Below are 13,842 nucleotides of genomic sequence, written 5' to 3'. Positions count from 1 at the left end.
CAAGTATCAGAGAAAGAAGAGTAGGATTTTTAAGAATGTTTAAAATATGGAACTAAAATGTAGGCAGGGCAGAGGTCTTTGAAAGAAGAGAAAGCAACAATTAACAAAAAAGCTTTTAGAATCCAGAATTATACCTGTTATCTAAGGCCAAAGGGGAAATCCACCTCAGGCGTATGATGTCAGAGAATGCCCACAAGAGTATCTGGGAACAGTGAGGGCTACTGAGATTCAAATATCAGCATTCTGACTACATTATCAATAAGAGACAGAAAATGTTAGGAATATGTTAAGATACAAGGGACATGGGCTACAGGTCATAGGCCAGTCTGGGAGAGCAGAAACTACTTACCACAAAGCCTCAGCCTACATGAGAAGACTCAAGGTTCCTCTACAAAGCTCTAATATCAGCAAAGCTAATCCAGGAAAGAAGAGAAGGCAACACCAGAATGTGCCAAGAAGATTCCATACCAGCCTGTTTACCTCAGCTCAGACTTGGGGAGCTGGAGGTGAGACAGGGATGACTCAGCTCCCTGGAGAGAAGCCCAACAAACAAGGTGCTGAGGAGAATTGGAACAGACCCTTGATAGTAAACAGACAGCCCTACAGGCCAAGCCTGGGTCTTCTTGGCCAAAACCTACTAATCCACTGGTGGTATTCATATTTAAAATATAGGTGTGACCACCCCAGTGCCCACCCTTTGATTCCTAACAGGCCTAGTGCATGTGGAGCTAGAAGAGATGAAGGACCTTGCTAAGGCTTTGTGAGGCAGAAACATCTGTCAGTGGCATGAGCAACTGCTCATCAGGGAGAAACTTGACCTCATTCCTCCCAACACTAAAGTTAAGAAACAAGGGAGGAGCTGAATGCATGAACCATTCTGTCTCCAAGAGAAAGAAAACCCACCAGATTCTCCACGTCCCTCCCTGAAACCTTTAGTCCTCTCTACAACTTGGCCCCAGTCCAGGCTGGAGCAGTTTGACTAGATGACAAAAGAACTGGATCATTGTCACCAACACACAGTCAGCAGTTGTGCCATTTCTTTTGAAAAACCAGCCTCTATCTCAGAGCAAAGCCTGTCCAAGGAAGGGACATGGCCTTTGTCCTTGGAAAAACCCACAGAGCACTCCTAAGCACATTCCCACCCTGCTAAGTTATTTATCTACAAATAACAGAGAGATCTGCTGCGCCAGGTGTCCCTGACTCAGTCAGGCTAGGTGGGGACCCATAGCAGCCCCCTAGCAGCCACCAATCAGAAGGAGTCAGAGAAATACCTGGGATGCCAGATGACCCTCCCAGTAGTTTATGGTGGTTGATAACATGTTGGGAAACCATGTATTTCAGCACGTACACCGCTCTTGGCTTAAACCAATCAGTTCAAACGAATACCCCTTTTGTACTGACCAATCACCCCTACCCAACTTGTTCCCGCCAGTGAATGTGCTAATCATGTTTTAGAGTTGTTATTTGATTTTTCCGCGGTGTGTGATGATTTGCTATGATGTATGTGAAGTCCCTACCCTCTCCAAAGAATGTATAAAAATGCTGCAAACCCTGGGCTCGGGCCTCTCAGCGTCACCAGTTGCTGTGTGTGTGCGCGTGGAGGACCCAGCTAGCTCGCAATAAACACCTCTTTGCTGCTTGCATCGATCTTGGGTCTCTGGTAGTCTTTGGGGGTCCCGAATTCGAGCATAACACTTTAAGCTGGTGAAACTACTTCAGGATCTGCTTCATCAAAATGAAAAGGGAAGAAGGTGGGAACTCCATAAAACAGGAATCGAATTCTCTGGCCAGAGAATTGAGAATCCCCAATAGCCCTGGCAGAAAGAGAAACAGGTTTCTCCAGGAAGAATGTCTCCAAAAGATAAAGAATAAAGACTTAGCAGTTTAGCTGATGCTAGGAGCCTTCTGAAAGAGCCTACAGAGAGATTAGCAGGAGGAAGAAAAACTAGCAACAAGTCCCCCAGAAAACTCTATAAACAGAAGTAAAATAAGGAAACAAAAAAAAAATCAGAAAACTTGATAGCAAACTATAACACTCATATGTGATAATGTTTACCTAGAAGTAATAATAGAACCACCAAATACTGATCTAACTAAAATTTATGACCATAATGAAAGGAAAGATGGTGGTGGAAAGTACTAAAGTCAATAGGTAATCCCTATAATTGTGATCTTAAGGTAGCAGTAAACACATCCTACTTAGAAATGCAGAGATGTTAGAAGAAGTAGTTAGAAATCTAAAATAGTTGCCTGGGGGAAGAGGGATGAGGATAGTAGGGAGGGGGACTATTGGGGGGCATGAGATTTCAAATGCTAGTTGACCTTGCAAACCAAAAGCATTTATTATTTTGATAAAATAAAACTTAATGCAGCCAAGAAAGAATAGGAAGTAACCTATCCACTAAAGAAGTGGAGTTAACCTGTATAGACAAATTCTTCAGGAAGCTTGGCAACAGAAGGAATCAGAAGGTAATATGGGAAATGAAGAGTTGAGAAGAGCTCTGCTTTGTTTTCACATAGGAGGGAGGGGAGGAGTATTAATATCCAACAGAGAGGTCAGGCTAGAAATTCAGGTGAAAGAGACACAAACAAGAGGAGGAAATTGAGAGTGGGGACTGGGATAGGTTTCGAAGCAAAGACAGAAGATTGGCCTTTGATGTAAGGTGAAGGGAACATTCTCCATCCATATCTGATGAAAGTGAGAGAGAAAGGCAGATGTGTGACCTGTGGTCAGAAGATGAGCCTGGGCATTTCTGGTGAACCTTATATTCTGCATGAAGTAAGAGCATTGCCTAAGAGTGAGAAGACACCAATTAGCTGAAGAGAGGAGAGGCCATAAGGTGACTACTGCCAACTGTCTCCATAATTTCCGTACATTTCCTTCTCCTCCAAGACCTCTCATCCCCAATGCTCAACGAGTACTCCTAGAATCCAGGAAAACAGGCAGGAATGGAAACTGGTCTTTCCCACAGCCTTAACCAACCTCAGGCTAGAGAGAAAAACAAGACAACCAAGCACCAAGACCAAAAAAACAAGATAGAAAATAAAGAATAAAACACAGTCACATAAATAAGGGGATAGAGAACAGAGAAGCCACTTACTGCAAAGGCTCCAGGTTTTGAGATCACAGGAGCAGAGATTCTGAGTCACACCTAAGAAACTAGAAATGAGCTGCACAAGAACCGATGTTAATTGGATAGCGGAGGTAAGAGATAAAAATCAGCCCTCCCTTTGTGCTAACCCTGTCCTGGCTGGAAATAAACCTGGAAACTAGAGTAACTGAGCCCCAAAATAGAAGGGGTAGAAACAAAAGAATCACAGACCAAAACACAGAAATCAAGTCAGGCAAAGTTAGAGAGAAAGGGAACGGGGGTGGGGGAAGCTAGCTGGTGTGTATAGCTGTCTCTTTCAGTTATTGATATGGGATGGGTCCTGTAGGTTGCTCTTAATTATGACACCATCAGCAGAGATGACCCTGATCTTTTCAGGCAAAACTATCAAGCATGTTTCCCGGGACAACCAGAAACTTATGTGCAATGGTTAATTTTAGGTATCAACAAGGCCATGAGGTGGCCAGACATTTGGGCAAACATTATTCTGGGAGTGCCTGTGAGGTTGTGTTTTGGGATGACACTGATATTTGAATTGGTAGACTGAGTAAAGAAGATTGCCCTCCCTAATGTGGATGAGCCTTACCCAATCTGCTAAGTGCCTGGACAGAACAAATGGGCCCACTTTCCTGCCCTCAAGAGGGACTCCCCTGATTCACTGATTTGAGATGGGTTTTAGGCTTCCTGACTCAGGCTGAAACTTCAGCTCTTCTTAGATCTTAAGCCTGATAGCTTTCTGACTGGAACTAGTACCTTCAGCTCTCCTCAGTCTCTCTTCTTGCTGACTGTAGTTCTTGGGAGTTCTCAGCTTCTACAATCACAAAGGCTAATTCCTGTAACTCAGAAGGTTCTTAATGATGTGCTGCCACCCTCCTGATAAGGGGTTCATCCTGCTACTCTCTCTTTTCCTCTTAATACTCTAGACACAAAATAACCTCCTCAAACACACAAGGCCTCCTACCTTAAGGCCATTACACTAGGTGTTTCCTCTACTTGAAGGGCTCCTCCCCCCAAAAGCCCCAAGTGATGACTACCTACTTGAACCCCCAAGTCTCCACTCAGTTTCACATTCTCATTGTAACCCATCCTGACCCCTCAGAACTCCTGATTCCCCTTACCCTTTGCTGAAACCCCTTAGTAATTACCATATATGATAGCACTTTTTAATATAATATATAATTTACCACTCATTGGTTTTTTATCACCACTAGAATATAAACTTTTGCCTGTTTTGTTCACTTATATATTCTAAGCACCTGAAAGAGCATGGGACACATATTAAGCACTCAAATTGTAGACTAAACCACCCTATAGACACCTTATGACACTGTCAAGAACAAAGCCCATTTAGCACTCCAGCATGTCAGCACAGAAACTGACTTCCTTAACAAGACTCCTAAAGCACAAGAAATAAAATCAGAAATCAATAAGTGGGATGGCATCAAATTTAAAATGTCCTGTACAACAAAGGAAACAATTAAGAGCCTGAAGAGAGAGCCTACAGAATGGAAGAAGATCCTTGCCCCCTGCTCTTCAGGGCATTAGTATCCAGAATATTCAAAGAACTGAAAGAAAAAAAACTTAGCACTAAAAAAAAAGAATCCAATTAATAAATGGGCAACAGAACTAAACAGACATTTCTCAAAAGAAGAAATACCGATGATCAACAAATATATGAAAAAATGTTGAACCATTAAGGAAATGCAAAGCAAAACTACATTGAGATTCCATCTCACTCCAATCAGAACGGCAATTACCAAGGATACAAGCAACAACAAATGTTGGCAAGTATGTAGAGGAAAAGGTACACTCATACATTGTTGGTGGGAGTGCAAATTAATTCAACCACTCTGGAAAGTAGTATGGAGATTCCTCAAAAAATTAGGAACGGGAACCATCATTTGACCCTCAGTATATAGCCAAAGAATTTAAAATCAGCATACTACAGTGATGCATTGATACACTGATGTGTATAGCACCACAATTCACAATAGCCAAGCCATGGAACCAACATAGATGCCCATCAAGATGAATGGGTAAAGAAAATGTGGTATATAAACACAGAAGAGTATTAGTCAACTATAAAGCAGAACAAAATTATGGTATTTGCCAATAAATGGATGGAACTGGAGACTATCATACTAAGTGAAATAAGCCAGTCCAAAAATGTCAAAGGTCGAATATTGTCTCTGATATGCAGAAGCTAATCCAAAATAAGCGGGGGATGGGGGTGAATTTCATAAATATAGAGGGAAGATCAAAAGAGTAGATGAAGAGGATTGAGGGAGAGGAAGCAGTGAAGAGAAAAGGGAGGAACAGTGGAATGAATCTGACTGAACTTTCATATGTACATACATTAATATATCACCCAACATCAAGTATATTCACAAGACACTAATTTTTTAAAACTATAAATAAATTGCAGAAAGATCAGTAAAGGGAGAAGAGCAAGAGGAGGGAGGAAGGATAGGGGAAAGTGCTAGGGACTGAATTAGACCAAATTATATTCCATGCTTTTATCACTATGTCAAAATGTACACTAATATTATATGTAACTAAAAAGAATCAAATATTTTTTTAGAGACACTTTGATCCCATTTAAAACTAAACCAGTAATTGCTACCTTTGCGCTACTCTCTGGCTCCATCTGGCGGCAGCTATGCAGAATATGTTTCGTTGTTTCCTAACACGGTCCCAAGTTTATTAGGAACAATTTGACTTGGCTTTCACTGAGTGTGCATCGGACCTAAAACAAGAAGCACAAACTCCGGAAGACATTACGAACAGCCGGAAATTGTCGCCCCCCAAGAAGTGTCATTGGTAACCAATGGGCACCGACTCCTCGTTCACGTGGTACATACTCAGCCTATGGAGTCTCTAATGCTCGCAAACTCACTCCCTTCCGCTCCAGGTTTCCTTTCTCAACAAGATGGCCACACCGGCGGTACCGGCAAGTACTCCTCCCGCCACTCCGGCCCCAACCCCAGCTCCGACCGTCGCTCCAGCCCCAGCCTCAGCCCCAACTCCCTCGCCAACGCCTGCTCCAGCGCCAGCTGCGGCTGCAGCCCCGACTGCGGCTCCAGCTTCACCTTCCGACGCCGCGGCTGCTCCCGCGGCACCAGGCCAGACCGCGTCCTCCGCGCAAGCCCCAGCGCAAACCCCCGCGCCCTCCCTGCCGGGTCCTGCTCTCCCAGGGCCCTTCCCCGGAGGCCGCGTGGTCAGGCTGCACCCGGTCATTCTGGCCTCCATCGTGGACAGCTACGAGCGACGCAACGACGGCGCTGCGCGTGTGATCGGAACTCTCCTGGGTGAGTGGTCAGATGTTATTCTGCACATCTCATTTTAACTGTTTCATCCCCCAATCCGTCTTCCAATCCACACTGATCTTTTTGTTACCTATTTCTCTATCGCACTTTCCGGCTGCGACTTATCTTCCCAGAGGGCTTGAACACTCCCCTCACGTGCCCGATCGATGTACTTCAAGCGACGCAAAATGTAACAAGGAGTAGTTGTCATTTACTGAATAGCATCTGCCGAGTGACTTCCGTTTTTTTATGTGATGCTGAGGATCGAACTCGGGTCCTGCCCGTGCTAGGCGAGCGCTCCACCGCCAAGCCACATCCCAGCCCCCGTTTTATTTTTTAATATTTCCAGCAGCATTTTATGTCAAGAATGATAAGCCTCATTCTGCCAAAAATGAACTCAAAACTCCCAGTAGAAAGTAAAGTACCCTTAACTCCTTAAACCCAGTGACCATATCCCACCCCCCTTTTATCCAATGACTGAATGACTTTGTTTTCCAGATGTTCACAAAGTTTTTTTTAACCATTTGGCAAAGGATTGGGAACAACTGTAAAAAGGTTACTCTCAACAAGTAAGCTGATTTGCCTGGAACTTATTTAGGATTTTGTAGTATTTTGTTTTCCTGAACTTAGCCTGATCCTCTGTCCCTCCATCTCCCCTAATATTAGTTCTTAATTCAATAAGTACAGCCCGGTGCCCTCTCTGATTTTACAATTAGATACAGTTTTATTATCTGTTTATAAATCTGTGTTTAGCCTTCAGATTGAAGACTATATCTTACCTGCCTGTGTTAACAGATTTGGGAAACAAATATTTTCTGTTAAAGTGGTTTGTAAAACTGGAAAGACTAAAGAGGATTGCTGATAACAAATGCCTTTCTTCAGAAGCTGCTAGTCCCATTAAATTCATTTCTATTCTCAGTGACTGCTTTCAAACCCCTTTGTAAGTCTGCTCTACTTGAATGCATCATTTCTTTTTCTTATTCTTGACTTTGTAATAGGCCTTACACTATAGAAGACAGTTGGTATATTGCAAATAAGATGAGGATATATAGATAGATTTCACCAAATAGTAGCCATGTGCCTTAAGGCAAACTGCTTAAAGTCTAATTCCTTCAGTGGCTGCTTCATCGGAATTTTAGTGAGAACTCCATCATTACAGAAAGCATCTAGCTGTGCTGAAACACATCAGTTACAGGTGTAGGTTGACATCTACCACATAAGGCCCATGCTGTCCCAAGTGCTAGGGACTGAATTAGTCCCTGGTACATACATACATTCTCTGTCTCTGACCATGTAGCACTTTATAGAAACTTTAATTGATTCATTGTCTTCTAAACATTATTTTTTCTCAAACCAAACCTTTATACTCTGCCACACATGCCTGCCTTGCTCTCCCTTATTTGTTTAAATTCCATCCATCCTCAAGGTCCCTAGCAGAAATATTAGCATTAATCTTCCATCCAATATACTCACCCTTACTCTATCGTTATCCTCCCACAATATGAAGACACTCTGTAAGTGCCCCATTGTAGACTTCTGCAGCAAATGATTTTTACATTACTAATATAGCATTTGACAGATACTTATCAAATTTTCCAAATTCACTGGAGCTATTTTAAGAGACAATCTTATACCCATAGTTTATGCTTAGTGCCCCAGTTACTACAATGACACCCTAGTCAGATCAGCTAAATTTAGACCTTTAGATCCTTTTGCAAACTGAATCATGGTACAGCACTCTTGGTGTTAAGCATTTAAACTTTTATTAACAAAAACATTTTTAGGTCAGGGCCTGACCTAGAAAAGAAGCATAGAGTAAAAGATAGCAGAACTAAGATAGAACCCTGTCAACTGGAGAAGTACCTGGAAGAGCCAACAGAAATTTAGAAAGAGAAGGAAGAAAACTAGAGACTAGTGTCATATCCCAAAGAAAATAAAGTGTTTGTTGTTGATGATGATGAGGGGCTTTACCACTGAGCAACATTCCCAGCCCTATTTATTTATTTATTTATTGGGGGGAGGCAGTGTCTCACTAAGTTGCTTAGGTCCTTTACTTGCTGAGGCTGACCTCAAACTTGCAATCCTCCTGGCTCAGCCTCCCAAGTGGTTGGGATTACAGATATGTACCACCATACCCAGCAAAAAGAAAGTTTTAAGATGAAGTCGTCAAGTTTTTTGAATGCTGTTGAGACATCAGATATCTATTGAGTTTAAACACATAGTTTGAAGAAGAGAACAAAAATCAGTAAATTGCATTAGACAAACTCTAGTACCCACTAGCAACATTGAAGTCTGTGGTGGATAGGGAAGCAAAGCACTTGAGGCCTAGGGCAGGAGGTGCCAGTAGATTAGAAGAAAGTAGAAAAGTCAAAGAACTAGTTGCTCAGTGAGGTCAAGGAATTAGTGTAGTGGGATATGTGATATCAACTAGAAAAACAAAGTTTGTGGTAAAGACTGACATTGATATTTAAGGTTCACGGATAGAGGGTTTCTGCATGAGTTAAATAGAGGGTTTCTGATAGAGTTAAATTGTGCTGACAGTATGAAATGAGGCTATTTTATTGGCAGTAAAATCTTCTAGGTAGCTGTGCAGATTAAATTATCGGGCAAGAGTCTACAGGCTGAAAAATGAAGGCCAAAGAATAAAGGTCTAGGAAGGGCTGATAATAGAAAGTAAAAGAAAAAAAGGAAATCTTGTGAAGGAAGAATTAATCCTGTTTGGTGATAGAGGAAGGAGTTGATCATTCCAGAGTTTTAATTATCTGGAGAATCCTGGTTCTGTTGATGCTGAACTTGAAGCCACTGAGTTGGATTACTGTTCGCTGGCTTTGAAGGACCTTCTAAAGCATTTCAACAGTAGTCAGAGACTATTGGGAGCCCTAGAATTAAATAATGCATGGACAATTCTCTTTTTCACAGGAACTGTTGACAAGCACTCAGTGGAGGTCACCAACTGCTTTTCAGTGCCACACAATGAATCAGAAGATGAAGTGAGTAGGAATTTGAACTGCCCCTCTGCAGTGTGTTGCTGTGCATTTGTCAGGCTCCCCTCAGGGACCCTCCTGCACAATTTATTGTGCTTATAACTTGAGCTCCTACAGCCTAAGAGTTTCATTCCGTTGTATGTACTTCCCTGGTCTCTTCTGACTATTGGGAGGGTCTGTCCTTTTTATTCAATTTTTCTATGAACTTCTAGCTTCTTAGCTTCCTTTCCTGCCTTCCCTCTTAGGTGGCTGTTGACATGGAATTTGCTAAGAACATGTATGAATTGCACAAAAAAGTCTCTCCAAATGAACTCATCCTGGGCTGGTAAGTTGGGGAAGGGTAGGGCTGGATGCAAAGTCTCTCAGTGATTGCCAGGCTCTTCTGCCATCAGAATAAAGCTTGTCTTCCCCTTTTAGAGACAAGAGTATTAAAATTGTCTGATCTCAAGAAGCTATGAATTGACTCAGGAGGCTGAGGCAGAAGGATCACAAGTTTGAGACCAGCCTCAACAACTTAGTGAGGCCCTAAGCAATTTAGCAAGACCCTGTCTCAAAATAAAAAGCACTGGAGGTGTGGCTTAGTGGTTAAACACCCCTGGGTTCAATCTCTGGTCCTTTGAGATCAAAAATGTTTATTTTGAATTTCAGCTTTGATTTGTAAGTCTTATTCCATTAAGTATAACTACCATAGGGTTATTGAATACCCAGCGCACCATCGTGTTTGATGTTGATGCCATGAATCTACAACTATGTTCTATTTTCCAGGTATGCCACAGGCCATGACATCACAGAGCACTCTGTGCTGATCCATGAGTACTACAGCCGGGAGGCCCCTAACCCTATTCATCTCACCGTGGACACAAGTCTACAGAATGGTCGAATGAGCATTAAGGCCTATGTCAGGTGACCACAGAGTCTTGGGCCATAAGGGAATAAAAGGCTATCCAGCCCTCCCTAGATGACACCCCACCCTACCTCATGCAGGTTTAATTCCTTCACTGTGTATCTCACTGCTTCTTCAGGAAGCTCATTTCTTTCTCTTAGAAAGGAATCGGAAAGATTTCATCTGAAGCAAAAACTGTCCCCATAATTTCATCTGCTAATCCTCCTGTACTCTAGATACCCCTTCCTCTTAACCAATTTTAAATGGCAACCCTTTGGGTATTTGAGCAAGTTTTCACGTTTCATGTCATCTTCTCTAGAATAGGCAGTCCTCGCTTGATATTCTTGTGATTCATGTTCATTATTCTGGGTTACTCTTTAGTTGTCATTCCTAGGACTTACTATTTATGGATTAGTGGGTGACTGTCCTTATTTTTAACACATCTATTAGCCCGGGATTGTATGCAGTTTTGGTGACAGTAACATTACAGTGTTTACACATTGAATTTTCAGGCCATTAAAATGCCAGTTGATGGGGATTGTTGGGAAAGGCCCTAGTGGCTTACTGAAGACAGGTCTGCTATGAGAGTTAGAAGAATTGTAACTTGTGGTTAGTGAATGCCTTTGTTAGTGCATCTCATTTGCTGTTTCATTTTGTGATATTTCTTTGGTGGGCAGGAGTCTGCAGAATGGCTGCATGAGCATCAAGGCCTGTCATGTGATCATTGAGTCTTGGACCATAAGGGAATAAAAAGTCTGACACTCATGTAGCCAGTTAACTGTTGAGCAATAAGACAAAGATGGTGGGTGCCAACCCCTCGTATACCAACTGATGTACCATTGAGCTCTAGCCACTGCCTAAATTCTAGTCTTTCCAGATAATTCATACTCCTCAAAATCCATTTGAACATATAAAGTCAACATAGTAAAGACATCACTTTTTTTTTTTTAAGAGAGAATGTGAGAGAGAGGAAGAGGGGGAGAGAGAGAATTTTTTTTTTTTTAATATTTATTTTTTAGTTTTCGGCAGACACAACAACATTGTTTGTATGTGGTGCTGAGGATCGAACCCGGGCTGCATGCATGCCAGGCAAGCACACTACCGCTTGAGCCACATCCCCAGCCCCAAAGACATCACTTTTAATAACTTTATTTGTAGCATCCCAGTCTCGTCCTGATGGCCCAGAGTCTATTTGTTTTTTCAGTGCTGATGAGAGGCTCCCAGAAAAGACCTCTCTTGTCTCCATTCGCTGGGGGTGAGTGGGTGTCTCTGTAGCTGGCTCCACAGGGAAATTGAGAGTCCTATCCTTTCTTTGTTGACATTGCAATGTATGAAGTCATCCTCTAAAGGGACAGGCCAGTTCCAAAGGCTAAAGGTCCTTCTGGTGTATAGAATGAGCTAAGGGGAGAGATGAGTTTTGTTTCTTTGAGACCTCAGATTCAAGTGGTCCCTGCCTTCTTGCCTCAGAAACTTGGAAGCAGTATTCTTGTTGTAACTGCTTTTCCACGCCAGGCTAGGTGTGGCAACCTTGCTGTCTAAACCATCTGTTTACCTTTTTCCTTCCCTTCCCAGCACTTTAATGGGTGTCCCTGGGAGGACCATGGGAGTGATGTTCACACCTCTCACCGTGAAATATGCATATTACGATACTGAACGCATTGGAGGTGAGTAACCTTGCCATCCACTCCTTAAAGACTTAAGCCTTTTCAAGTGGGGGGGCTATTGCTCTCTAACAAGACTGGAGGCCTTAAATGACTTGAAGAGATTGATTTAAGGTTTGTGATGGCTTGGATTTTAAGAATTTTTTGAGAAATCGTTAGACGTGGGAAATTATCAACTAGAGACAACTTGACCATTTATATGAGACCAAAAGCAGTGATTAGCTTACTAGGTAGAGGAGCTAAGCTCCCTCCAAAGGAAAAAAAGCCAATAAGGACTGAGCAGGGAATTTGGAGAGTCAAACGAGTCCAGAAGGGGTTCAGGGAGGGTTATCAGATTAGTTAGAGACCATCTCCTTCCTAATGGCATGACTAAATTCCCTGTCTCTTATTGTCTACTACTACCCAACCCACTCCCACAGTTGACCTGATCATGAAGACCTGTTTCAGCCCCAACCGAGTGATTGGACTCTCCAGTGACTTGCAACAAGTGGGAGGGGCATCAGCTCGCATCCAGGATGCCCTGAGCACAGTGTTGCAGTATGCAGAGGATGTGCTGGTAAGAGGGAAAAAGGAGAAACACAGGAGGGGACGGAGCTCCACCTTGAGATCACCAAAGGATCTGCTGATAAAATGACAGTGCCCAGTGGTGAATATTAACTATTCCTCTTTACTTTGGTGCTTAGTCTGGGAAGGTGTCAGCTGATAATACTGTGGGCCGCTTCTTGATGAGCTTGGTTAACCAAGTACCCAAAATAGTTCCTGACGACTTTGAGACCATGCTCAACAGCAACATCAATGTAAGTGCTAATCCTGGGCCTCTGGAAGCCTGCCTCTTCCTTCTACCTCAGCATAGACACAACTGTGAAAGGAGTTAGTGGGGTGGCTCAGAGTAGGATATAAGGATATAAGCTCCACCTTTGGCCACCTTGCAGACCAGGTTGGAGGGAAGGAAGGGGTAGTACACATATTCAGAGGATCTCATCCTTCTGCTTCTTTTATTCCATTGTCTTGGGTACTGCTGATACTACTGTGAGTTGTTATAGATTTACTATAGAAAGAAATACTAAAATTCAAAGATAATGAAAATGCAGTTTCTTATTTTCCCCATCTTTGTTTATAGACCCCGCCCCCACTCCTCTCTCAGTCTTCCACTTGTGAATCTTACCTAAAGCACTGCTAGTCTGTAAGTGCATTGGTAAAGAAAGAAAAGTATCTCCAAGCATTTCCTTCCTGTCTTCCATGTTTGACTCCTGCTCAGTCACTCCCAGCTGTCATTTATCCAGGATTGTTCTCACACCCAGTGTCCACAATAGCTGGCCAGACCAGCCATTGTGCTCACTTATTATTTATTCTTTGTCTTTTAGGACCTGCTGATGGTGACTTACCTGGCCAATCTCACACAGTCACAGATTGCCCTCAATGAGAAACTTGTAAACCTGTGAATGGGCCCCAAACAGAACTCCTGCCAATCTGACTTTCTACCCTAGGACTCAGGATGAAGTGGAGGAGAAATGGTTTCTTTGTGGTCTTGAGTCACACTGAGTCAGTCAGCTGCTTGTGACTCTGAATAAACATAGCCTACCTTTTGTAATTGAGTTTCATCTGATGTGAGTTTATTGCTGGGTGGAAGGGAAGAAACTATTCTAAAGCTTACATTAAAAAGCACTGTAGGTAGAAGTTGGTTATGTTTGAATGACTCATCATCAGTAGTTGTACCCACTGCCCAAGCCATTTTAGCTTCTCGGCACACTAGTTTTACAGTGGCATTTTCTTATCACTCTTTTTTCTGTGGTCAGAATAGTGATGAGAGAGAATAGAATAGAAAAAGGGAAGAGACAGATTTCTAAAATTTTGAGAAATGAGCATAGAAAAGGTAGTTGAAAGAAAATTAGATGGTAA

General features: G+C 42.6%; 1 protein-coding gene across 1 annotated transcript; it reads left to right on the top strand.

Annotated features, from left to right (window-relative positions):
• The first annotated feature begins 6,001 nt into the window (after window positions 1–6,001).
• Eif3f (eukaryotic translation initiation factor 3 subunit F) lies at window positions 6,002–13,538 on the top strand. The gene is made up of 8 exons (XM_026409564.1): window positions 6,002–6,418; window positions 9,335–9,405; window positions 9,645–9,724; window positions 10,165–10,302; window positions 11,855–11,946; window positions 12,363–12,499; window positions 12,627–12,740; window positions 13,308–13,538. The coding sequence occupies exons 1-8, from the start codon at window positions 6,040–6,042 to the stop codon at window positions 13,383–13,385; spliced, it is 1,089 nt and encodes a 362-aa protein (XP_026265349.1). The 5' UTR covers window positions 6,002–6,039; the 3' UTR covers window positions 13,386–13,538.
• The last annotated feature ends 304 nt before the right edge of the window (window positions 13,539–13,842 follow it).

Source organism: Urocitellus parryii, chromosome 4 (genome assembly GCF_045843805.1).
Source record: "Urocitellus parryii isolate mUroPar1 chromosome 4, mUroPar1.hap1, whole genome shotgun sequence".
Taxonomy (NCBI): domain Eukaryota; kingdom Metazoa; phylum Chordata; class Mammalia; order Rodentia; family Sciuridae; genus Urocitellus; species Urocitellus parryii.
The sequence above is the reverse complement of the archived record's forward strand: the minus strand, read 5'-3'. Positions and strand labels throughout refer to the sequence as shown.

What these genes read in the sequence shown, in the direction of transcription:
- Eif3f (XM_026409564.1), top strand. Translation starts at nt 6,040, where the DNA reads ATGGCCACACCGGCGGTACCGGCAAGTACTCCTCCCGCCACTCCGGCC. An exon ending in TGTGATCGGAACTCTCCTGG is followed by an intron (nt 6,419 to 9,334) that starts GTGAGTGGTCAG and finishes TCTTTTTCACAG; the next exon opens with GAACTGTTGACAAGCACTCA. An exon ending in AATGAACTCATCCTGGGCTG is followed by an intron (nt 9,725 to 10,164) that starts GTAAGTTGGGGA and finishes TCTATTTTCCAG; the next exon opens with GTATGCCACAGGCCATGACA.